This window comes from Hippopotamus amphibius, chromosome 1 (assembly GCF_030028045.1).
Source record: "Hippopotamus amphibius kiboko isolate mHipAmp2 chromosome 1, mHipAmp2.hap2, whole genome shotgun sequence".
Classification (NCBI taxonomy): Eukaryota; Metazoa; Chordata; class Mammalia; order Artiodactyla; family Hippopotamidae; genus Hippopotamus; species Hippopotamus amphibius.
The window spans coordinates 77,144,337-77,170,988 of record NC_080186.1 but is presented as its reverse complement, the minus strand read 5'-3'; the positions used below and the strand labels follow the sequence as shown (position 1 = coordinate 77,170,988).

Genomic DNA, 26,652 nt, shown 5'->3' with positions numbered 1-26,652 from the left:
AAGGAAGAAAATCTTACATTTACATTTTTTCAGATTCTGTATTACTCAAGTAATTGAGTAAATAATGACTCAAGAAGAGATAGTCAAGTGCAGATCAAAATAGGTTATGAGGTAGAATGATTATGGTTTTCTTTTATTTCAGAAAATGGGTTACTATATTTAATTAGTTTAAAATTACTAATGGCTTTGCTAAAACTTTGGTCGTGTTATGGTCTTTTCCTAGTTTGTCCTCTATTCTACCTCCTTCCTCTGTCCCTTACAACTCCCCAAAATTGCTTTCAAATGACCCTTTTTAAGGAAAAAATAATTAAAATAGAATTATTTATAGAGAATATTCAAAGGGATAGAAAGACAAGGGAACCAATCTTTTATCATTCTTTTCAACCAGACAGTCTTAAACCTTCTCAGAGAGTACTTCTGACTTTTCCCAGAATAATTTAAGGCTTAGGTGTAAGTAGCACGTAATCACCAGTGCTTTCATCTGTAGCCCACAGCTAAGCTAAAGGGCTAATATATTGGGTTTCCTATAGTTGTAAACTCTTTAGGTCCAAACCAAGCTGATTTTTGTTTTTATTAAAAAAAAAAGTGAGTAAGATTTTGTCATTGATTACTGATTTGCTTTTTATAGAACTGAAACATTATAGTTGTGTCAGAAATTGGTAAAGTAGTTAGTTTATGCCTGGCACTTTGGTTACATGAAATGGACCTTTGATTTAATTGTGGCAAAATTTTGACAGTTGATTCATTCAGGAGTTATCAGTAATGTATAGCCTGTAGTTTTAAGTTCATTCAATATGAATTCTAAAATTCAAGTGAAAACTAGCTTTGATGTGTATTGTTACGTTTGTATGCATAAATCTTATCAATATAAAAGATATTTTAGTTACATAAGTTTAGCATTTAAATGTTTTAAGAGAATTAGATGTACAGGTCAGAACTTATTGGTGATCTTAGAAGGAGTGTCGGAATCATTCCCATAGTAAACTTAGGTTTGCTGGGAATGGCAATTTGCAGATTTAACTCTGTTTTTCAAATGCACTCTTCAAACTCATGGTCTCACTTTGAACAGTAGCAGTCTATTTGGGAGAAGAGGGATCAGGATCACCTATGTTTTTATGTATTTATATTTTTGAAAAATCACAGTAACAATGTTAGTAATTAATACTTTAAAGTGCTAGACACATTTCACCCAGTGAATCTCCAGAGGCGGAGAATAAAGATTAAAATGTGAGAGACTATTTTTTTTTAGGTATACACACCACATGAATTAGATTAAAAAAAAAGAAACTCCAGCATAGGTATTATAAAGAAGAGTTCACGGCCTTCATCTCTTCGTAGTTTATTTTTTAGTTAAACCCCAACCCCAAGAAGTTGGTTATCTTAGGAACCAACACTTTGTCCAATCTGGATGTGGTCTCTTAGGCCTTCCTGGCTGAAAATCAGTCTCTTTCCTTCTTCCTCCCAACTTCATAAACATTTACTGGTAAGTCACAACAGATATAAAAAGAGTACTATGTCCATCCACCAAATGACCCTTGGAAGGCCAACATCTGCTACCATGTGCAGTCATTGCTGAATGACTAATCCCCTGATGTGAGGGAGAGGGAGCCACCTCTGCAGCTAGGAGATGGATACCACTCCAACATTATAATACTGCTGTTGGTGTTTGGTAACTTTACCCTATTGTTTTGAAGTTAAAGGACATTTAACTTCAGATATAATGTTTGTCTTTGAAAAAGTCTATATTCTTTGCACCTTCACTTAGTCTCCCTTCAGTTTATATAGACATGATTGGCCCTCTTTCTGTTATAGTGCCTAGACAACTTATTTTTTTAATGCACACTATTGAGGTATAGTCCACATACATGTATTTTTATTCATTTTGTACTGTGTCCATTTTCCTTACTTATAGTCTTATCAACCCAGCACATCCTATTTCACTCTCCGTCAGGATGATGTACACTTAACCTAGGATCAAGTTTTGAGGAAGGGAATATAAATGCATATATATGTAAGAGCACTGTAAAGCAGTGAGTCACACTCCCTGATTCAAAATTTAGCTGCACTGCTTACTCAGTGTGTGACTTTCGACTAGTTACTTAACATCATTAAGCTTCAGTGTTATTACAAGGATGATATATGTAAAACATTTAGCACAATGTCTGGTACATGATAATCACTCAATAAATCTTAATAGTTACTCATAAAATTCTCAAAGAAATCTATAACACCCAAACTGTCAAGAACCTCTGTGCTTGACTCATAATTTTCTTTCACTCTGCTCCTCCCAGTTCTTAACACTTGTATGAATGGTAACAAAACTTACTCTGACACTTTATTGTGATGTTTCAATTTGAGGAAAGCCCCTTAGTACCTGGTAGAACATAGACTTCAACAATATAAGCTAATGAGAAAGTCTCTGGAACAGTTGACTTGTGGGCCCTAGTATAATGTACTGTCAGCCTCATTTTTTTCATCTTTTAGTCTTTTTTCAGAGGGAAATAACAAAGAACATTTGCTTTACAGGATAGCATTACTTTTTATATCACATATTTGGGGGCAAATAACAGGAATCCATCTTGTTGAACTAGCTTAGGCAAAATGAAGATTTAGTTGTAAGGCTCATTAAGGGCCAGGAGACATCTAGACCTCAGGGACTTGAGTGCCACCAGAACACATTTTCTGTTTCTGCTTTTCTACAAGGTGGTGTCCTTTTTCAGGCCAGTTTTCTTCATATGTTGTCAGTTTTCAGGCTCTTAGATTTATTGCTTGAGATACAGCCTATATTCTTTAGCTGCTGTTGGTAAAAATCTGGAAACAAATTTGACCAAGCTTGGGTCATGTGCCCATTCCAAATGCAGGGCCAGAGAATGCAGTGATTCCAATTGGGTTAGATACTATGGAGGTCCAGAAGGTAAGCTTTCAATCAAAATACATGCTTGGCAAGGGAGGGAGGGAATACGGGGATATGTGTATAAAAACAGATGATTAAACTTGGTGTACCCCCCAAAAAATAATAAATAAATAAATTAAATTTTTAAAAAAATACATGCTTGGAGTGGAGGAAAGAACACTTCATGGAAAAAGATGAGTGTAGAAGGAGAAAGAAAGGATTGGGTGGCAGACAACAGGAAATGATACTTGCATTTAAAACTAGGGATTCCGCAGGAAAATTAATTTGGGGTTTTATTGTAGTTGTAGCCTAGTGTTTGCTGTAAGGGCTTCGCTTTATACCTTAGATCGAGTAAGATACTTTTCACACCATGTGGGTCATGGTTGTTGCTTACTAATTTGTTGCTTCTAACTTGTTGCTTACTAACTTGATCTTGGGCAACAGAAATTAAAAATTAATTCCTAAGAAAAGCATAATACCACTATATACTCTTTGTTTTTAATATTAAGCAAGAATTTTCTTGATGGAATAGGCAGGGATATTTTGTTAACACATGATCAAAGCCACCTAAAACCAACTCTGACTGAAAATAAACTTTTTAGAAGTTTGTTAGAACTTCTTTAGAACTTTGTTGTTTTTATTGTTTTTTAGATGTCATACTAATATGTATCTGGGTCTAAGGAATGTCTGAAATCAGATTCAGTGTCACAAGGACCTCTTGATCACTCTTAACCCATGGTTAAATCCATTGATTTCTTCTGCAGGGTCTCTTGAGTTTGTTCTGTACCACAGCCACTCATTTAGTTTAGGTTCTGATTGTACTCACACGAATGATAGCAGTGGATTCCAACTTAGCAAACTAAATTTCTCCCTGCCTAAGTCCATCTTGAATATTTTGTTGTGTGCATAATTTCCTCTAAGCCTTTCCATGGGGTCAGTCACTGTTCAACAGCTACTCTCAAATGAATCAAAAGTAGGGTATAACAGATCCCTTTAGAAAACTAAGTAAAACTAGAGAAGATAGGTAAAAATAACAGCCTTTTCTTTTTTTAGTTACCACAGATGCTCTCTATTCTCATCAGGATATAACCTGCTTATTCATTTTTTGTTTCTACACTTGTGCAGTTGTCCTTTCCTCTGACTTATCTGACTTTTCTCTCTGCCAGTTCTGTTACTGTTTCTTCAAATTCAAACACTTCTCTTCCAGTGCATTGTGATCAGCCACTTCAGACTATTCTGTTCTCTGCTTAGTCAGTAATGGAAGTGTTGCTGAATTTTTCTTTGAGAAATGAATTTTTATAAAGCAAGTCACACTTCTCAGATGTGTATCAAAGAGGGAAAAATCTTGACCTCACCATGGAAGTCAGATATTCCACTTACCTGATAGTGGTTAAAAAAAAAAAAATTTCTTTCCATGCAGCTGGTATATCACTTATCCTTTTAACACATGACCGAGCTAGATGTCAGCTGTTTGTGATAAGCTTTACTGAAGGTAATGATCACACTTTATTACCTCCCACTGGAAAGGCTGATTTGCAGTTATCTTATCCTAGAACTGTGAGCTAAGTGGTTCTCCAGGTGGTCTCATACCAGCAGCATCAATATCACCTGGTACTTTAAAAAATGCAGATACTCAGGCCCCACCTCAGCCCTGCTAGATCAGAAACTTTGGGGTGGGGTTCATCAGTCTGTTTGAATAAGCTCTCAAGGTGATTCTCTTGCCCTTGAATAAGACAGACCAAAGGTAGAGAGCCTGAGGACAGTTATTTGATTGGTAATCATATCTCTCTTGTGTGATCTCTCAAAGTATCAGTTAACTCAGTAGTAAAAATTAGAGGTAATAGTATCATATTGAGGTAGTCCTAAAGATGAAATGAATATTATGAAACAAGCTGTCCGTGAACTCTCAAAAAAAGTCCATGTAAATATTAGTTGCAAACCTACGCTGAAGTGTTTTCCCTGGTTTAGCCCTTATTCATAATAGTGACTTCAGTGGCTTCTTGCTGATAGAAGTGACTTCAATTGTTAAACCTGCTTCTAATTTGTGGTGCAGAATGAGTTTATGAAAAGTATGAGCTAGGATTAGGAGGTCTAGTTATTATAGTAAAGTCTCTGTCAGTGCATGATGTTTCTCTCTGCTTGGTTTTCTTATTTACATATAAAGGTAGCACTCTCATCTGGTACTTTTAAAGATCAAATAAATAAGATAGTGTAATATTCCCACTCTGCTTTTAAGAAAAGAGAATATGATAGTGGAATCAGAGCACTTATCACAGATGCCTGGCATAGAGAAGACACTTTATGGCAGCTGTATGTTATGATTGTTTATATAATCCATCTTTTCTATATCTTTTTCTTATTTTATTTCTTGCTTGATTTTGAAGTTCTGTTTTCTTAAATCCTGACTCCTCCCTAATTCCCAAATTTTTGTCTCCTGTACCAGATGTTTGGTACTGGACCAGATATCTTCAGGGACTGGATCCTTGAACACTTCAAGCACTGTCTGTGTTATTGAACTTTGAGACTCACAATATGAGATGTCAATTAAGTATGCCAGCTTGTCATTGGTTTCTTTCAGAAACAGATTCACACACTGATTTATAATTAGAATATTCATTTACAATCTGAAATAGAAGTGTTAGCATTTACTTCCTATTTCTTTCTATAAAAATGCTTTTCAAATTATAATCATTAGTTGCTTTTTACACACTAATTCTGAGTGATGGGAAATTAACTGTATGAACTAAGTATTTAGTGTCATCAGGTTGTATCGTCCAGTCTGATGTATTCATCTCCTCTATAACAGTGTATTTAACACACAGGCTAGACTTATTTCTATTTGTGAATAAGGCTGCAGGACTGCTGGAGAGATACAAGAGTCTTGTTCCATGATTATCCTTTTTCTAGGTTCTAAACTGACTGATTCAGTTAAGTTTTTCTTCAGAGTGTGTATGCGTGCATGGGTGTAAAATTTTGTAATCAGTTCTGTCATGTTTCCCTGATACTTTATAATGCTTGATTATTGATTAGAGTGCATACCTTCTGCAGAAAGCTGACTTTATTTCATTACATGTGGATATTTCTTCATTTCACCCTCAGGAGGGTGTATTTTTTGGGGTGGTTGTGGGAGGTCCAGGTCCCTGGCTGAGGCAGCCTAGTATACAATAAGAGTATGGGCTTTTGTAATGAGCCTTGAAATCTGACTTCACTGCTTGTAACTTGTGTGATTTCTGGAGAAATTTCTTAATATGCCAGCCTCAATTTCCTCATCTGTGAAATGGAGATAGCAATAATTTTGTGGGACTTCCCTGGCAGACCAGTGGTTAGGACTCTGTGCTTCCAGTGCAGGGGGCTTGGGTTTGATCCCTGGTTGGGGAACTAAGATCCCACGTGCTGTATGATGTGGCCAGAAAAAGAAAAGAAAGAAAAAAAAAAAAAAAAACAGTTTTGTAAGATGGATAGTGAGGACTGCATAAAATGATTTTATGTGCAATTATACGTAAACCTAGAAAAGAATATGTGGCTAATGTAATCCAGTATCATTCATGTATGTCATTGCTGTTTTAATTTATTTGGGCTGGGCTATGAATTTCATCCTCCTTTCTGGGTTTGTTAATTTACAGTCTATTTTCTAATCATTCTGTTACCCCACTCTCAAATTATGTATGGTATGCTAAGTGTGAGCGTCCATACATTGTGTTAACTAACTATTGGTGTACATTCACTGAATTGATGCAGAAAAGAATAGTAAAAGCGTAGGATTTTCCTAGGTTTCAGAATTATATTCCGTTTTACTTCTTATGATTTGAGAATTCTTGATAACAGTTCTAAGAGTACTCTTCTGTATGGAATAGGTACTCAGTAGATTTGTGAATTATAGAATATGAGATATCACCTATTCACAAATAAACTTTTTATTTTGGTCTATTTAGGAAGGCGACATGCCAATTCATGAACTTCTCAGCCTTTATGGTTATGATAGTACTATTCGACTACCTGAAGAAGATGAGGAGGAGGAGGAGGAGGAGGAAGAAGGTGAAGATGATGAAGATGCTGATAATGATGATAACAGTGGCTGTAGCGGGGAAAATAAAGTAAGGTTATACGTATATATTTTTATTCTTCATGAAGTTAAAATTTATTAATACGTTCATTTTGACTGCTTATTTTTGTCATCCGTTTTTACTCTGACTTTAAAAGTAATACATTTAAATGTTTAAAATTGATATAGATATATGTAACACAAATTGGAAGTCCCCTGTAATCTACTCCAGAGAGGCAGTAGTTTTCTCTATGTCGTTCCAGATTTCTTTTCAGTGCCTATTCCAGATAAATTTGTACCAACTTTTTTAAAAATGCTAATTTTTTTTAGTAATGAAGGCTAATTGACAGTTCTGTATTCATTTTTATTTTGTTTTGAAATAATTTTAGATTTACAGAAGAAGTTAAAAGATAGTACGAAGAGTTTCTGTATACTCTTCACTCAACTTCCTCTAATGTTAGCATCTTATATAACATGGTATGTGTATTGAAAGAAATCAGTAGTGGTACCATACTATTAATTAAACTACAGACAGTTCACATTTCCCCCGATTTTCCACTGATGTTCTTTTTCCTTGTTCCAGGATCCAACCCAGGATACCATTTAGTGTATTTACTTTAGCCTTCTAGCTGTATTTTGAATACTGTGACCTTTCATCTGCAACAATTTTCTTTTTATCTTAAAGAGATTTAATGTATTATTCCACAGGAAGAGAATATAAAAGATTCCTCAGGTCAAGAGGATGAAACTCAGTCTTCCAATGATGATCCATCACAATCTGTTGCTTCTCAAGATGCCCAGGAAATAATCCGTCCACGTCGATGTAAATATTTTGATACAAGTAAGTGTTATTAGTTACTGTTTTTTGAATCTGATTTTTACTGTTTAATATAAGACCTAAAATTTTAGTGGTTATTTTCACTACTCTGTTTGAATTCATTGATTTTGAAATTTCACTCATCAGTGGGATTTTGTTCTAGATTATATTAATTTAGCAATACTGTTGACTGTTCTTTAAATTTAGTTTCATGGTCATCTTTTTTATTTCTCTTAGTCTTTTCCTCAGTTTTCCATTTTCTTCTTTCTTTGCCTCTCAGCCTTGATATATTCATAAGCATTGCATTCTCTAATCAGTAGCTCCCAAATCTGAAGAAGTGGTTGACTCTTGAGGTAGGAGTAAGTTATGCAGAGAAAGAACTCCCCTAATTTTTCTACAGTTATGATCTAGTCAGAGATGACCAGTAGTCAAGACAACATTTAATATATGTATCTTGAATATTTACATGCTTCATCTGCTCCATAATGTTTCATTCTAAGCAGGAATCCTTGCTCTAGAAGTAAGATAAAAGAAAGTTAGCCATTAGTGTTATTACTTTAAATATGTGATCTAAATTTCTATACTTTAAAAAGAAAAATACTTGAAAAACAGTAACCTCTCATGAAATGTGGTAAGGTAATAACTGATTAAACATGGCTATTGCTTTATATGAATGACTTCTGTCACACATTTTGTTTAGAAGTGAACGTAGGGTTGCTAATGATAATTTTATTGTGAACTTTGATCACGGATGTGGTCCAGCTGAATAGTGTATCAGTGCACAGAGAGATTAGTTACTGAAATATTTGTTTGGGGGGAAATGTGGCTGATATTTTTCCTTTAGTTAAACCAGGAACAGATCTATTGCCAAAATTTGCTTAAAAGTGGGGTACTTAGTGACTGCCTCTTGAAATAATATTTCATAATTCAGATTTGGTATTTTAGTTATGATGTATGCATGGAAGCTATACATATACTTCCTATCTTAGCTTTTCCATAGGAAGAATTAATTTCTGTATGTGATTTACCCTTTTCAATTTTGTGTGCTAATTTAGAGTTGAGAAGATGCTGATAATCTAATGGTTTTCAGGTTTCCCACCCCTTTATGTAAATACATTCTTAGTCCAGTATGTAAACAAATAGCAGCTTGCTTGCTCTGAATAAAACAGAAATTGGGAAGACATACATACCCTCTTTTCATGCGCTCCCCGCAAAGTGATGCTACAAAGTTCTCAGTGCTTTAAGGAGCACTGTTCAGAAACCACTATTTTGCCCCAGTTCTCATTTTATAAGGGAAGACACTGAGATCATGTAATTTATTCTGTCACCAAGCTATTCGAACCAGGATTAGGCTTAGAAACAGATTATCCTGACTCTGAATCAAATTTTTTTCCTAAAATTTTTGTAGGAAATCATTGTACGAAAATATAGTTGTCTGAGAAGATTGTCCTAGAAGGTTTATGAGTTTTTTGTTTTAACTGACAAGGTATTATTTGATTAAAAATATCTTGACCTACCTCTGCAAATACATTTTGGCATATTTAAATATTTGATGGTAGATATAAGAATGGACAGGATAAGCAATCATTTTATAGTACTATTGTCTTACTTATTCTAGACAGTGAAATAGAAGAAGAATCTGAAGAAGATGAAGATTATATACCATCAGAAGACTGGAAAAAGGTAGTTAGAGCCATATTTTCCCAAAACTTAGATAAATTAATATTTAAAAAGCCAAGTGTAATTATTCTTTTACTAAGTATAAATATTGATAAAGTCTTTTTGTGACATATGAATGTTCAGACTTGCCCTTAATACATCCAGGTGAGAAAAATACTTATCTTTTTATAAATAAAATAATGGTATAGAAAAAAATGGATTTTGTAAAGCAAGTCAGTACTCAGAGCAAGATTAGAAATCCAAATTTCTAAACTAGTACGAACTAAACTTTTGTTAGCTACGCTATAAATTGCGTGTTTTTTTTTTTTTTTTAATACTTAAGAAAGCAGTTGTGGAGGCTTTGGTATTAAGTAAATTTTGTTTAATAAGTTAGATTACAGGTTTTTTTCCATCCCACATTAATGTTGATATTTACAAAGTATATTGTGTGAAAAGAAAGATATGGGCTTTGGTATAACTATCCATAATTAATTTCTAAAATGAGTCTAAAGATAATATATTGGACATAGTCTTTAAGTATAAAATTGTATAATATTGTATAATTACATGGTTAAATTGAAGAATTTTAAGCTGTTGCAAAGCAGTTGACTTATTAGGAAAATTTGGCAACTATTATATAGAATTGATTAGCGCAAATCATTTATATAGAAAAGATGATGTTATTGAGATAAATGACCTGACTTTTCTCTTAAAATCTCCTTTGAGTTTTTTTGTTCTTTTTCATAGGTCTGATTTTTAATTTAGTGTATAAATAGTCATTTATTTGGAAGCAGAATAACCTAAAATATCAAATTGAGTGGCCTTTCTGCACTCTTTAAGTCATGATTATTCACCTAATTAGTTAATATAATACTTTTTGAGTCTTCCCTGTGTTCTGTTTGTTTGTTTAGTTTGTTTAAAGTTGTCTGGTTTGAGATGCCTGGGGCAAACATAAAAAGAGCTAACCCTCTTGTGGATTAAAATAAGGGAAAATCTCTATATTTAGAGTTTCTGTTGGGAAAAATGAGTATTCAAATGAACTTGGACTGCACTAGCCAAGGATTCTGGGCTTCAGCCAGAATTAATCTATTTATGGGTTTCCAGAGAGATGTTTAGAAGAGACAGACATCAGTGTGAGTTAGAGAGGTAGGGAGAGATTATCCCAGTGTGGGATGTGTTAATTAACTTGAGTGAGTAATGAATGAATGATGGGACTGAAGACAGAAAAAAGGATCACAGAAGTTAGCTACTATTTGTGTGACCTATTTGAGCAAGTGTTCTTCGATCCAGTTTTTTCTGATTCGTATATCATGCAGAAATTAAGATGAAAAAAGCTAGAAACCTTAGGAGTCATCTTAAACTGTTATTTTCTACCACACATTCAAGTTTATCTATCTTTTCTCCAATATAAGTTGATTTTGTATCTGGAGTGTCTCAATAGAGTATTTGATTAAGCCTTGAATATTTTTTTAAATGAAGCAATAAAAACTCAGAAGAGGGAGCACATAGGGGAGATGAAGCCTTCATTGCTAGGGAGTATTACTGCCTTCCTCAAGAAAATTATGTAATAAAGCAGCCCACAGTAAATCCAGATTGTCTTATTTTAGTGCGATTTGTAAAAAATTGTCAGGATTCAGAGATTCATCTTCTAAGGCTTGTAAGGTGAAATCGAATTTTTGTAGAAACTGGGGTAGAGGAAACAACTTTGAAATCAAACCTGAGTTCAAGTTATAGCCCAGAATTTACCAGTAGTGTGTTCCTGAGGAAGTTTTCTTGAGTTTCATCTCCTCACATACAATATGGGAATGAAAAATTCAGCTGTCGAAATTGATGAGGATTTACTGAAAAGTTTGCATAAGATACCTGGTACATAATGCTTCTAAATGCTATTTTTCCTTCCCCTCCCTTCCCTTCCCTGCAGAACAAATTAGCAGGTGAAAAGAAGTTTTCTGAACTCAATAGGAAAAAGGAGGTGTCTTATCTTATACTAGTCCAGAAGTTATCAACCCTGGCTTCATGTTAGAATCACTTAAAGAACTTTAAATACTGATTACCCTGGCCTTCATCCCGAGATTCTAGTTTAATTGGTCTGGAATGGATCCAGACATCAATATTTTTAGAAGCACCGTAGATAGGGTTGATAACTTGACTGTTCATTCTCTGATAGGCACAGGTGAGTAAAGTTGAAACACAGGAAGTGACAATAATCTTTTTTATAGTGAAAGACATAAAGAAAATTCCTATATATGAGTAGAGAAAATGTATATGTGATATTTTTAGAAAACTAACTGGTTTTTGTGTACAAGTGCAGTAATAAATTTATTACATAGAACATGTCTTTGAAGTTATATTAGATAAAATGAAATTCTAATATCAGTGGGAAACAATAACAGGAGAGAGGAACTTTTCAAATCCCAAGAGTTATTTAAACTTACTAGACCATGATTTTGTACCTTTCCTGCATAAATCTTCATTCTGAAAATGTAATAACTGTATTATTAACATTTAGCCACAGACAAAAGAGGACCCATGTAATTAATCTTGGTCCCTGTGTCTTATAAAATCTCATCAGGGGTGATCTCTTAATTGTCTTTCTAAATAACCAGTTTCCCCTAATCTGTTTTGACTATATAGATTTATTACCAGATTTCCTAAAATAAGATTTAATAACATTTGGGAGAAGTTACTCATCTTATATTGTATTGATGAAAGTTAGGCACTAATTACCTGTCCATTTAGTATGGAGTTTCATTTATTTGGCCTCTACTGAGCTTTATACAAAGCTTTCCGTTATTTTCTTTATCTTAAAGTTCTGGTTCTCAGACTTCAGTGTGTCAGAATCACCTGAACAGCTTGTTAAAACACTTAACTGCCAAGTCGCATCCTCATAGTTTCTGGCTCAGTAGGTCTGGGGTAAGACCTGGGTATCTGCATTCTAACAGTTTCCTAGGTGATGGTGATGCTGCTGATTCAGAGACCATAGCTTAGCCTGGGATATTCTGCTGATACCTTAGTTTGACTTTCTGCTTTTCAGAGTTATCTTATTAATTGAATTATATGAATTCATTTTTATTTCTTTTTCTCCATATTGTAAAGTTTGTATCCATTTGTCTATATTACATTTTACCCCATTATTATTACTAATATTTTCATCCAATCATATCCAAGCTGTTATCTATTATTAACTCATTCATCCTCACAATACTCCTCTGAGGTAGTTAATTGGTTGTAAATGTGTTTTATGACAGAAACCAGAAACAGTTAACCCAAGAAGATGGTACATCTAGAAAATGATATAAAATCTGTGTTACTGGATCTTACTAATGTTTTATGTTACTTTTAAAATAGGAGATTATGGTGGGCTCCATGTTTCAAGCAGAGATTCCAGTTGGCATTTGTAGATACAAAGAAAATGAAAAAGGTGGGTTTATTAGTAAATTTACATAGCTGAATTCATGCTTTCAAATTGATGAACTGTTTTTATAATGGGATAAGAACATGACAGTTTGTTACCCCATTGATTTATGAAAGAAGACCCCTGCACCATTATCTGTAAGAAGTACATTTTCTGTTTCTCCACTTCTGTCCATAGAAGTCTAGCCAAAAAAAGAGGGAAGGAAAGAACGAAAAGTGAATGCTTCTTTGGTATTAGATTATTAGATGACTTTAAAGCATCTTTTAATTTTTTTTGTATTTTAAGTACTCTGAATATACCCTGTTATAACCTTTCTAATTTATACTTTAAAATAAGTATAATTTATGCTTATTTTTAGTGGAAGCTATTGGACAAGTTTAGGAAAAAAACTTAAACAACTGATATAAAAAGTTTATTTGCTTCTGAAACGTTTAATATTACTAAAGTGAGTATTTTGATGTTTGTGTATTTAAAATATTTTGGAAAAACAGCTTGTGTACTTAAATTTTACATTTTTTTCATTATTTTGTCTAAAAGTGCTAAGGTAAGTCATACATAATAAATACTTAAACTTCCAAAAACAGAATACTTGATTTTTTTTTTAAGTCTATTTCAGATTATTCACTTTGGGAGAGTTCCAGAAAGAGCGAGTGTGCGTGTGTGTTCAATGAGTTCATGTGCAGTGTGATATTGCTCAATGCTAGAAATCTTTCGTCATTTCTTTTATTTCAATTTTCTTTTCCACATTTCAACTTACATATGCAGAGCCTTTGGGAGTTGTAGAAGTCGTCTTCCTGTTTTCTTTTTAGCATTCCCTCCAAAAACTTACTTTATATTCTAAGTATGTACCTGCTTTCAGGGCAGAGCAGCAGATCAGAAGCAGTTAAGGGAACATCACAGGCTAGTGAATTCTAGTGACAGCAGAAATGTTTTAACACACCAGTAATAGCTTTAAAGTTAATTTTTGCAACATATAGGAACATTAAAGGTATCAATATGGAGTGACCTTGTTGTATATTGAAATTCTGTGCACAGTGTTTGTGAATACATTGTAAGTGTGTCCAAAAATGAATGCTCTGTTGGCTTTTGTATTTTTTTATATGTGGCAAGTTAATATTATGGCTAAAGATGGTTTTAATTATCTCTTAATGTGTTTATCTTTTAATATGTTTGCATTGTCAGATACCACAGTAAATAAGATCACAATCTCCAATTTTGGTTTGATGGTTTCCATTTTAACATAATTTTAGGAAGCACTTGTGTGTGTGTGTGTGTGTGTGTATTCCCTCCCCGCTGCAGGAAAAGCTATGATTTTTGAAGCTTTCTCACTTTGAGAATTTAAGCGTGTTATATTGTATGAGGATTAGATGGATTTAACAGGGTTACTACCTTAGAGGAGTCATTGTGGCTCAGGCCCTTACCTCATCTTTATAGTTCTAGGAATTCAAACTTTTGTCATGATATCAAGAATTCACCTCCACTTAGGTTAACCTGTGCACACAAACCAAACTCTTGGAAAACTATTAGGTAAACCACACTGTTAGAAATAAAACTGTCAAAGGGATAGTGCTGATTAGTGCCTTTTTTCCTTATAGAAAAAGTTTTGCAGGGTACTTTTCTTCAGTTTGGTGAGCACATTCAAAAGGGAGAGCATTTGGTTTGGGTGATTTTGATAACAGTGCCACAAAACTTAAGATAATTAGAATTTTTCATTGATATAAGTAAACCCTATTGCTGAGTATCCTAAAGAGAAATTGATAAACTTTTTCTCTTAAATTTATGTAAACGATCATTTATACTCAGTAGAGTATATTATAATCATTTGTTTATTCATCTTTGTATCCTTAATACCTAGGGTGATCCTTTTCACATAGACACTTAGTAAACATTTGGTGGCTGAGTTATTAGGTGGGTGCAGAATAGTGTTAACAGAACCTATATAGAGTCAGTAACCTTGAATCAATATCCTGGCATTTGGCCTTGGACATGTTACTTAACTACATATTTTTCTCCTCATCTATAAAATAGCAATCGATTATTTATTTATAAAGCTTGTTGCAAGGATTTGCTTGTGGTGTTTTTATGTGTAACACTTAGCTGCATAGTGTTTGGCACAGAAAATCCTCAGTAAGTGGCATTAATATCCAATAGATGATTAATCTTATCATTAAGTTTAGGTTTTATTATTCAGATTTTCAGAAAGTATCAATTTTTGCTCTTTTGCTTGCAGGTGACAGAAACTGAGTTCAATTAGTTTTAACAAAAAAAGAATTTACCTGATTGCTTGCTGGGAAGTTCTGGCTAGAACGGGATTTGGGTTTGGGGTTTTTTATGCTGTCAGGTGTCTCTCCTCTTCCTCTTTCCTTAATTGTCAGACAAGCTAGGATGGCTACTGGGAACTCATGGCTTATACTTTTCACTATCCTGGCCAGGAACCAGGAAAAATGAGAAGTTCCCCACCCCGCTTTGCTCCAGCAGAAGTCCTAGAGAGAGCCTCTATTGACTCAGCTTGAGTCTTACCCAACCAGATGTAATTACTGTGACCCGAGAGATGAGTGAGTACTCAGCCTTGCCCTGGCTCATTTATCTCATGAGGCTCCAGGGAGCAGTGTCAGCCCTGCTCAGACTGTATGAAAAGAGTTTAATTCCCAAAAAGTTCTGGGCATATGAAAAGCATGATTTATCAGAGTTAGGTGAGTGTTTTATTGTTTCTCCCATGTACTAAAAACTGAGAAAATGCTGCAGCTTTGTAATACTACTAAATAATTGAAATACGTGGTAAACATCTTACAGTGCACAGGACCCCTTTCCCCAAACTGAGAATTATCTGGCCAAAGGTGTCAGTAGTGCTGAGATTGAGAAGCCTTTACTAGATTAGTTGAGAATTAGATGGGCTACTTAGGAAGAAAAGTCAATAAAAAGGAACAAGGTATTCCCAAATTTTCATGCTTGCATGACATAAGTTTTAGACTAAGTAAATGTTGACTAGGAATTACAAAGCAGTGAATAGCAAAGGACCATGTGAATTGTTTCTAATGAACATTAGATGAATTATTGATTCTTAAGTTATTTACTGAAAAATGAACACACGTATTACCCTTAGTTGATAATAATAATAGTGTTGAAACAGGCAGTTCAATTACTCTACACATACCAAAGCTCAGCTAGACAACTTAAAATTCATGTCATTAATCACAGTGTGACCTTTTAAGAAGGTGGAAATTTCTGTTGTAAACCTCATTATTACACCTTGCTGATTATGTTTTAGCATTTTCATCTTCATAATATATTGATTAGATAGAATTTTTGCTTGGACATTAAAAATGGAGTGACGCTTTTTTTTAATGGAAACTGGAAGTTAATAAATTTATTCATTTATTTATTCATGTTTATTCATATTCACTAGGAATTACCCGGATTGCAGAAGTTTATGCTTTTGTGTTGGTAGTTTATCCATTTTCTACGTTAGTCATTTCCATTCCCACCCCCAATACACATATAATGAACTTTCTTAAATTATTTTGAACTCATTTTGCTTATCTGAGACACTCAATTTGATTACTTAAAATGCCATAAAAAGCGCTTCCCCAGTTAACCTGTGTTAATATACTAGGTGAGCTCTTGCCTTCTGAACTCTTTCACTTATTTATAATCATTTGTAAATTATATCTTTCAGTAGTATAAGGTAGATATATTTATGGTTGCTTTCTAAAGTTCTAATATTTAGGCTTGATAATTTATTAGAATGAAATAGTTTCAGAAGATGCTGTTATATTTCAGTGATTGTGATCTTTTAAAATCCAGCATGTTCATGAAACTATATAATCAAGAGTATTTTTTCTTTCTGTTGCTGTCATATTTATAGAGGTTCATGTCATGTTTATAGAGATTATTTCTTCTCTGTATGTTCATGTGTTCCATCCTAATAGTGGATTTCTTCTAAGTTTCTGATCTCTTGGTGTTTAGTCATTCTACAGTAGACATTTAATAAATATCAACTGTGTTGTCTGTTTTATTTGGATCATAGTCAAAAGTCATATTTAGAGTACATAAACTTAACTGGAAAGTAATTTGGTCTACTTCTGGAATCAGTTAAAGACAGTGTGGCTTATTCACTGAGAATGCTAATGGTTCTCAGCTCATTGTCATTTTTAGTATATTTTAACTGCATAAAACGAAGTATCATATTCTCAGGGTTAACCTAGCTAGCTAGCTAGTCACAGTTCTAGGGATCTGGCTTGTCATTTGGTGCCATCTGGTGATGTTTATGTACTCAGTTTAAGTAAGGATATCTCTGTATCCTGTGACTTGGGACTTCCAGATTGAGTCCAGAAGTATCTCTCAGTTAGTTTGTGCTTGTTTCATAGGCCCAATATGGGAGTATCTAACTGGGAGAACACTGGGGACTCAGGGACCCAACCTCCATTGTCTTCTTCCTGAATTTAGGTTTCCTTGTAAGGCACTGTCCATCTCCCACTTAGAACTGTAGTATGCTCCACAGAGGCTGAGCAGACCAGAAATCAATGGCAGTGTATCTAAATTCACTTTACCATGGGAGTTTTGTTGTATTTACAGTTTCTAGTTTCACTAGGATTGTACCAACAAGTTAGAAAAGAAATGAGGTTTACTAAGGAAAATTTTCTAGAGATTGTCCTTTGAGCTGTACTCTTTTGGGAAACAAAGGTAGCATATTGTAGTGTATGTGTGTAGTGGCAGGGGAGTGGGTGGAGACAAGGTAATTTATATGAAAACACTTAACACAGTACCTGGTATGTAGGAGAGATGTACCTTTGTTAGCTGTTAATTCCTTTTCATAACACAAGGAAGTGTGACACTGTCAGCTATCATGTCTCTTAAATTCAGTCTTTCTTCAGCTGACTCCTTTCTATTGGCATTTAAGTGATTATGTCTCCTGTCTTTATAAACAAGCAAATCCAAAAACTTCCTTCAGCTGTGCTACTGCTCTGTCCCCCTCCTTCACAGCAGAACTTTTCAAAAGAGTTTTCTACTTTATTTCTTCACCTTCCATTTCCTCTTCAGTCCTCTCCAGTATGGCTTTGGCTTCCTTCTCTGCACAGAAACAGTTCTTGAAACATTCCCCTCCTTGTTAGTGAATCCAGCACACCTTTTCAGTTTTCATCCTGCTTGATAACAGCATGTAAGCAATCTATTACTCTTTGAAACATTTTCTTCCCCTTGCTACTGTGGCGCCACACCTTGATATTTCTTCTGTCTTGTGAGTTCCTTCTTAATCTCACCTGTGTTTTCATGTTCCTGTCATTTAGAATTGCACAAGGCTCTCATCCTAGTTTCTCCTCCATTCCTTTCACTTCTAAAATTTGGATGAAATTTGGGCTTCAATCTTAGAAATTCTGATGAAAACTAAATGCTTTTTTAGAAAAAAGTAATGACTTGTTTTTATGAAAATGCTTTATGCTTATGACAATATATTTTCAAGCATCATGGAAAAGTACAAAGATGTAAGAAAAAATTGTCCCAAATCCCACCACCAAGAAATAAGCAGTATTAACATTTGTTGAGCTGTCTTTTAGACATCCCTCTTCAGAAATCATAATTATAGCTAACATTCATTGAACCTTATTTAATACGTGTCAAAATTGTTTTAAATTGCTTTAAATCTTATAACTGTATAATAGGATTGTTTTCCCCATTTCACAGATGAGGCAGAAAGAAGGGAAGTAACTTGCTGGAGTCATACAGATAGTAAGTGTTGGTAGTGCCATTCAAACCAAGAGAGCTTGGTATTTGGTAAAGTCAAGCTAAGTCAGACCAGATCTGAAAGGGGCATCAAGTGGTACCTCTCTGTTTAGACTGCTTAAATTACTTAAGCTATAAATAATGCCCAAGGCAAGTAGTGGGACCACATTTTACCTCTAAGTGTGAGTTATTTGTTCATTGATATGCTTTAACACAAACTCTATCAATTTTTGCCATTATTTTTAACATTATATTTTACTAATTTAGTATATGAAAATGATGATCAGCTCCTGTGGGACCCTGAGTACTTACCGGAAGACAAAGTGATTGTATTTCTTAAGGATGCATCTAGAAGAACAGGTGATGAGAAGGGTGTAGAAGCAATTCCTGAAGGATCTCACATAAAAGACAATGAACAGGTACATGAATAAGAAATAACTTACAATTTTCCCAAAATATATTAACCACATACATTTATAAGTGTACGTGCTGTCACATTTAGTGTTATCCTATCCACCAAAATTCCTATACGGGTGGTCCCTGAGTTAATGGAAGTTCAGCTTAAAATTTTTTGACTTTATGATTGTATGAAAGCAATATGCATTCAGTAGAAACCATGCTTCGAATTTTGATCTTTGCCCAGGCTAGTATTGAATATCTCTTGTGATGCTGGGCAGCGGCAAAGAGCCACCCCTCCCAGTCAGCCACACAGTCATGAGGGCAAACAACTGATAGACGACCATTCTGTACCCATACAACCACTCTTTTGCTTTCAGTACAGTATTCAGTAAATTACATGAGATATTCAGCACTTTATTATAAAATAGGCTTTGTGTTAGATGATTCTGCCCAGCTGTAAGCTATTGTAAGTGTTCTGAGCACATTTAAGGTAGGCTAGGATAAGCGATGGTGTTCAGTAGGTTAGGTGTATTAAATGTATTTTCTGCTTACAATATTTTCAATTTAGGATGGATTTTTTGGTACCCATTGTATGTGGAGGAAGATCTGGAATGTCATCAACAGGGAGTCTGAGGCTATAATCAGCATAAGATATGTAGTATTGACACACTCATTGGTATGGTTTCAGCTCAGATAAAAATTTTGACATTTGGTTTTGCCTGTATATATTTTTTATTAGGCTTTTTGAACTGCCTTTGCATATCCCTGAGAGTCTGTGGATATCATCAAGTTGGGAATACCTGTCTGGGATAAGGTTATTCTGTAGGTAGTAGAACAGTGCCTACCATGAACCTAATAACAGCATGAATAACCTTTTTCACCAGTGGTTTTCTTTTCTGTTTTGTTTAAAATTATCTTTAAATAGGAACTCCAAAAAACCAAAAAGAAGGGACTTGTGATCATTATAAAATGATTTTATTTCTAAGTTCCTAGAATACCATGGCCACCAATAGAATCTTTGCTTATCCAATATTTTCTACATATTTAGAGGCAGTTAATTATCAGGAATGAATTATGTTTGTTTTCCTTTAGTGTTCTTTATGTTGCATTTACTAGAATTATTGTCCTCCAGAAAGCTTGAAAACACTGGATTCTGGAAAAGCCTTTACTCTCTTAAGAAATTATAGCCTCAAATTGTTCCTTTTATTTCTCTAGGCATTGTATGAATTAGTTAAATGTAATTTTGATACAGAAGAAGCATTGAGAAGATTAAGATTTAATGTAAAAGCAGCTAGAGGTAAGCATAAATATTAATTTTTTATTTGTTTTCATGATATAGCAGAAATTTAAGACCTAAGCTTTTCAGTTTACCTAGGTATATCCTAAATTTAATAATACTAATATTTATGAGTTCAGTAAATATTTGCTGGATGACAACTTGTTATAACTTGTTAAATAGTATAGAACACGAGCATTACACAAGGCATCATGGGGAATGGGGTTAATATTGTCCCTTCCTTTATGGGAAAATAAGGCCATTTAAACAAAAATATACAGTGCCTTTCAATTTCAAGGCCTTTTTATAAATATTTTCTATTTGATCTCAGTAATGGTCCTGTGAGCTAAGTAAAGTGACAGATGTTACCTTCACTTTAAAATTGATGAGAACTGAGGTCTTTTAGCTGAGGCAAGCATAATTCATAAATAATGAAGCCATAACTAAAACCCAGGTTTTTTAGTTTTTTACTCCAAACTGGCTTCCACCGCACTTCACTAAGCGTACAGTTTATATATCATTATATAACAAATGAAAGATCACTCATTCAACAAAAATTGGAGGGCCTACTCAATTGTGAGGCAGTAACTATAAACAAGGTCCCTGACCTTCATGGTGGTTAGAGCCTAGAGGTTGGGAAACTGAAAAATAGTTATGAGCTCTTCCAAGGAGAATTAGAGGGTGCAATTCAAACTTATTGCAGTGAAATTTCACCTAGGTGGGGGAAGGAGTAAGGCTGTTAAACAAAGCTTCTAGAACAAAGTGATATTTTTACTGGGCTGTAAATGAATTAGCTAGGTGAGAGGGGGGTGAGGTAAGAGGCAGGAAATAACTCTAGACAAAGGGAAGAGAAAGCACAAAGTCTGAAGTAAGAAAGAGCATAATGGCTTTAAGGGATTGAAAGGTGGCTGGTGTGGTTGCGTCATAAAGAATAAAGGGGAGATGGCCTAAGTTGAGGTTGGAAAGTTAGGGACTAAATTGTCCAAAGTTTTATTAAATAAGGTGTTTTTGTCACTTTAGTTTTTGCAGCCATCAATAATAGAACTCAGGAGTAAAATACTTCCCTCATTGTAACCAGAAAGTTACATTTTTATTTACAGTTATGTTTGTTATATGCAACATTTGGGAGAATATTGCGTAACAGTTTCCCCCCTTTCCCCTGCCTCTCAATTTTGTCAGAGGAATTATCTGTTTGGACAGAAGAAGAGTGTAGAAATTTTGAACAAGGGTTGAAGGCCTATGGAAAGGACTTTCATTTGATTCAGGCTAATAAAGTAAGTAATGATATGTGTTGTCTCTTTTATAAAAAGAAATTTAGTTAACCTAGATCATATTAAATATTCTATTTTCTTATGTTAAAGGTTCTGTAATGAATATTTTATTATATTGATATTTAGGGAATTATTATAATAAATATGCCTAGACTTCCTGGCATATATTGCCAAGTGACTGTTTTCAGTGTATGGTATTGGGAGCCTTTAAGAACTGTACATTTATAGATATGTCCATCAGTTTCTGGATGAGATGTGTGTATACAATGTAATTACTTAAATCTATTTTCCACAAAAATGTTACAGTTTTTTTTGGGGGGGGGGAGGGTCTTTAAAATAACTTGGAAACTTTAAAGCATTTTTACCATGACATTATTTACAATTAAAATGTTTTTTACCTTTGCTTAAGTGTTAGGTGGTCTAAAATCAGACACTTAATATTTAATTTAGTTTTAATTAAAATTTTCCAGAAGAATATCTCAAGTCAGCTTTATTATACACTATATAATTTTATAATTTGACAATTCAGCATAATTTATCATGCCATATGGATAATATCAATCATACAGTATCAATATATACCCAGAAAAACCTTGATAATTACTTGCAACTTTAATAGTAACTACACAGTTATATAGAATAGAAAAATGTGTTCTTAAGGGAAATTAGGACAGGCAAAATTAAAATCTCAGAATTTAAATATAGGAAATTAAGTAATTTGTAGACTTATATCACATTTTTAGCAAATGTAAATGACAAGGAGCTTGGCTTTACATGTTTCCTTAAAGATGGTGTGTAAGAGGTGTGATGGCTCACCTAGGATGATGTTGAAAGTATTTGTACTTACGTGGGCTTGCTTCTGAGTCTCTAAATAGCCTGTCATCACATTCTCCTTTTCTATAATCTGGATGTGATCAGATAGTATTCACTTGATTTGTTTCAGCGCATATTTAACAGTGTCTATTTTATGTTCATAAATAAAATAGTTGCTTACAAATCTGTGAGTTCATTTTTCTCAGTTTTATTTTTCTTTAGTTTATTCTTGATTATTTTGTTGAATTTTGGTATTTGATTTGAGTCTTAGCATTGATGTGAAAGGTGTATCCAAATCGTCTTAATGTATCCAAATCGTCTGATAATCTCCAATATAGTGATTACTCTATGAAAGGAGTGCATTATGCTAATGACTGGTCATGTATGTTTCTGATTTAAAAAAAAACAAGTTGTCTCATGGATGAAAGGGACAACATTTTGAAAAAGAGTTTTCTAGCATTCCTGTTTGAATTCAAACACTATTGACCAAACCATGCTGGATTACCTATGGAGGGGAGGACCCTTGGGATGATAAGCTGATGTAACTAGCAGGAGCAGCACCCCCCAGTAATCCTTTTTTAAGGAATAAGAACTTATTAGGTGACTTAAAACTATTAGCCAAAAAAAAGTCTTAATATTGACAATAAGACCTTGATTTCTTTATAAATATTTGGGATGGTGATGTTTCAGTATTACAGAAGTCATCTGACCTATACCTAATACACTAGTTGTTCCAGTGAACAAAGGGAGGACAGTAATTCTTGAGAGGGAGAAGACATTGAAGTCCAGTGAAAACATTAAGACTTTGTTTTTACACCTAGAATTGAAGTTTGGATCTTAATCATAGGTTATATTATGCAGATTTACTTAATTGAGGATTTTTCATAATATTGTTAACTTTGCATGCCACAGAATGTCTTTTCAATTTTTGCTTTCAGTAAAGTACAGTTGACTTGACAATTGTCTACTAGAAATAAGATCCTAAAAAGGAAGCAAAAAACAGCTTGAGAAGATGATTGGAGTTTTTGTTTTTGGAAAAGCCGTGATAGCTTTGTCTTAAAGCAACATGGGCCAGAGTCATAAAGTGCAATCAGAGGGACAGAAAGAAAAGTATATGTTGCATGACAAAATAAGGATGTCATAAAATTGACCTTAGGTGCAGTCATTCCCACAGGATACCTACTTCAGTATCAGAAACTTATGAGTTAAAGCATATTGTCTTGCATCCCACTCATTCAGATACCTTTTTTCCTTTTAAACTCCCAGTATTTTATATGCATCAACCCTATGAGCTCTCTAAGCAAAGTAGGAAAAAAGGGAACTTTGTCAATATCAGTTGCCAATCCTAATATGTTTAAGGGGAGCTATTCAGTTGCTCAAATAGGTATAGCACAGTAAGCCACTGGAGAAATTTAGTAAACAAAGAATTAGCATTACTGTAATAGCTTTTAACTCACTGTAGAGTATTTTCAGCCTTTCTAGAAAGTAAGTACTGAATCTGGATCAATGTTGGGATTAGTAAGAGAATCTGTTAAATGGGAATTTAAAGGCAGTCTCCCTAGGTGTTCTACGAGTAAAACTTTGTAAATTGTTTATAACAATTCAAATGCCACTTCGAGACATTTTCAAAAAGGAGTATTTATTTTTATAGTAAATGAACATGATAGTCTCTTTAAAAGCGTAGTGCTATAAATATCTGAAGACCTGTTGCCAGTGTATTATTTCTCAATGGGAGTTTAAAAAGAGTAATTTTTAACACAGCTGCTACAGTATTGTATTTTATAAGTGGTATTATATGTTAAAGACCAGCTGAATTTGTTTTCAAACTTCATATATTTTTCATGAAATAATTCCTTTATGGAGGAGATAATTCTTAAAAACAAGTACTTGTTTCTTATAGGTTCGAACAAGGTCAGTTGGTGAATGTGTAGCATTCTATTATATGTGGAAAAAATCTGAACGTTATGATTTCTTTGCTCAGCAAACACGATTTGGAAAAAAGAAATATAATCTTCATCCTGGTGTAACGTGAGTTTATTTTTTCTTTTGAGTCATATTTTTGCTAAGCTTTTCTAAATTTTTCTTAACGTTGTAATTTTTAGAATCTTATTTCTTTAATAGGATAAAAGTTTACATTAGTTTCAATTTATCCATTTATTGACATCTTCATAGGGCATTGAGACTTTTCAGTAACTTATAAAACATTGTAAACTACAGTTCATATTATTTGAGACAGCAAATTTGTCAAAGCAAATGTTAAGAGTGTATGCTTTCAGTAGTATTCCTGAGAGGAAATGGGTCAGAACAACTGTGAAGGCATGTTTGTTAAATTCTTTTCCATTCAGTATAAGCACATACAATTTTGATCTAATAACACTGAGAGAGCAATAAGAATAGGAGAGACTATCTTTTCTAAAACTTCATAGGGCCAATGCCTAAAAGAGGCCCTTTAAAGAGGAAGGGAAATTAATATTTTTCCTTTCCCAATCTGTTTTTGATCCTGGGAACCAAAATAAGATTTGGATATAGATGATATCAAAGGGGAAAGACATAGGGATGTAATACATCAGGTCAAATTGCATTTTCTTTTCTATTGCAAAGTTTTTTATAGAAAAATGAACGTGTGTGATGAATTCCCTTTTCCTAAATATCCTGAAACCTTTTTCTCTAACAAACAATATTTAACAAGTAATGCAACTTTAGTTAACTCCCAGTGATAAAGGGAGTATAGTTTGTTATTACGTTCATTTTTTTTTAAGCAAAATGCCTTATATGTTTAATCCAGTCCCCACGCACCAAATTCTCTTAGCTTCATTCAGTTTAGCTGCGGAACAAAACACTGTCCCCACTCCCACTAGCAATTTGATACTTAAGTACACAGTACAGGATTGAACCCTTCACCTCACCTTAGTTGCTCTAAAATGCTGATGAATTGTTATGGTGGAATTAACTTTACCATACTGTCCTTGAGCATTTCCTAATGTTTATGGAATAAAAGTAATGCAGAGTTGTGACTTCATTTGGTCATTGTGCACCAGTAAAGATCTTAAGCCTGGCCAAACTTGCCTTTGGAAGATGTGCTTATATGCATATATGCTTGTGCTTTTCAAACTCCTAGGCTGGATTGTTTCTTGGTCATGTTCATTTACAGGTGTCTCTGCTGGTCACTTCTCTGGAGGATCAAACACTCTAAAATCCAAAGCAAAATTACCTAAAAGGGAATAAATGCATATGATTGCCCCTGAAATCATGAAACATTGAACTCTGTGCCTCATTCCCCTTGTTCAAAGCTCATAATGAGTAGAATTTTATATATAACAATATTCCAAATTTTGTATAATTGCTTACTGTTACCAGTTTGTAGTTAAATCTCTATATATTGGTAGCTTGAGGCATAGTGATGTAGTACTAGATATAGCTATCTAGCCTTCAGAGTATATCTTAAAATAGTCAGTTTTCAAGCTTTTCTGTAGGGGAAAGCAATAGTAACATCTTTCATTTTTTTCACCCATTTCAGAAATAATGTTCACACACGAACTACAGGCAGTCTGTCGTCATCAGCAGTAAGAACATAAGAATTGCCATGCTGGGTCAGACCCATGGTTCCTCCAGTGTTCGCTTTCAGAAAGCATCACCAAGGGAAGTGTGGGCTGGCTTAGCTGGTCCTCTGTGATGTCGAGCTCAACAGGTTAGGTAGGGATGTGCCGCCAAACATTTTAGTTCTTCTAATACTCTCTCCGTAGCTTCTGAAAACTTTTTGAACATACGTATATCTGTAACCTTGATTATTCTTAAGGTTTAAGTATTCTGTAGGTGGAGTAGTCACAGTTAAAAGTAATCCCATATCTTCTCTTTTCTCAGGCTTTAAGAGTTAACAGTATGTCTCCTGGTGTTATGAAGTGAAGAAATATTTTTTCCCCCTAGACAAGGACACTGTGTTTTGTAACCTTTGGTTATATCCACTCTGGGTCTTTTGTAAAGTTTTTTTTTTTAACTAAAAAAATATAAATTTTTACTCCTACTCATCCCTCCTCTCTTCTTATAGGAGATTTAGTTAAATCTCCTGTAAGAAGCCATGACCAGACTGTATATTCCAGATAGGGAGAAATTGTGATTTTTCTGTAGGCATGGAGATATTTTTGTAGTTTGCTTCCAGGACCTTCTCTTTCTATTAATAGTTGCACTTTAAGTGACCACACAAAACATTAAGTTAATGCAGTTACACAAGAATTTGACTGAATTTTTTTAATCTTCATTCTTAGTCAAAATCCGTAGTTAAGAGCAGATTATCTTGAAAGTTATTTGCTCATTTCTCTGTTACATCGTTACCTTCCATTTGTCCACAAGAA

At 34.1% G+C, this 26,652-nt stretch overlaps 1 protein-coding gene across 13 annotated transcripts in view; it reads left to right on the top strand.

Moving 5' to 3' along the window:
* MIER1 (MIER1 transcriptional regulator) overlaps positions 1-26,652 on the top strand; it is a 53,694-nt gene that overhangs the window by 19,152 nt on the left and 7,890 nt on the right. For 10 of the 13 annotated variants that reach the window (XM_057717046.1, XM_057717143.1, XM_057717124.1 and 7 more), the window contains 9 exons: positions 6,826-6,987; positions 7,644-7,776; positions 9,371-9,435; positions 12,760-12,832; positions 18,506-18,550; positions 18,812-18,963; positions 20,159-20,240; positions 21,399-21,493; positions 24,204-24,331. In XM_057717046.1, the coding sequence (XP_057573029.1) occupies positions 6,826-6,987; positions 7,644-7,776; positions 9,371-9,435; positions 12,760-12,832; positions 18,506-18,550; positions 18,812-18,963; positions 20,159-20,240; positions 21,399-21,493; positions 24,204-24,331 (935 nt within the window). The remainder of the gene's footprint in view (positions 1-6,825; positions 6,988-7,643; positions 7,777-9,370; positions 9,436-12,759; positions 12,833-18,505; positions 18,551-18,811; positions 18,964-20,158; positions 20,241-21,398; positions 21,494-24,203; positions 24,332-26,652) is intronic. The other 3 variants (XM_057717057.1, XM_057717153.1, XM_057717096.1) reach the window with 1 other exon arrangement.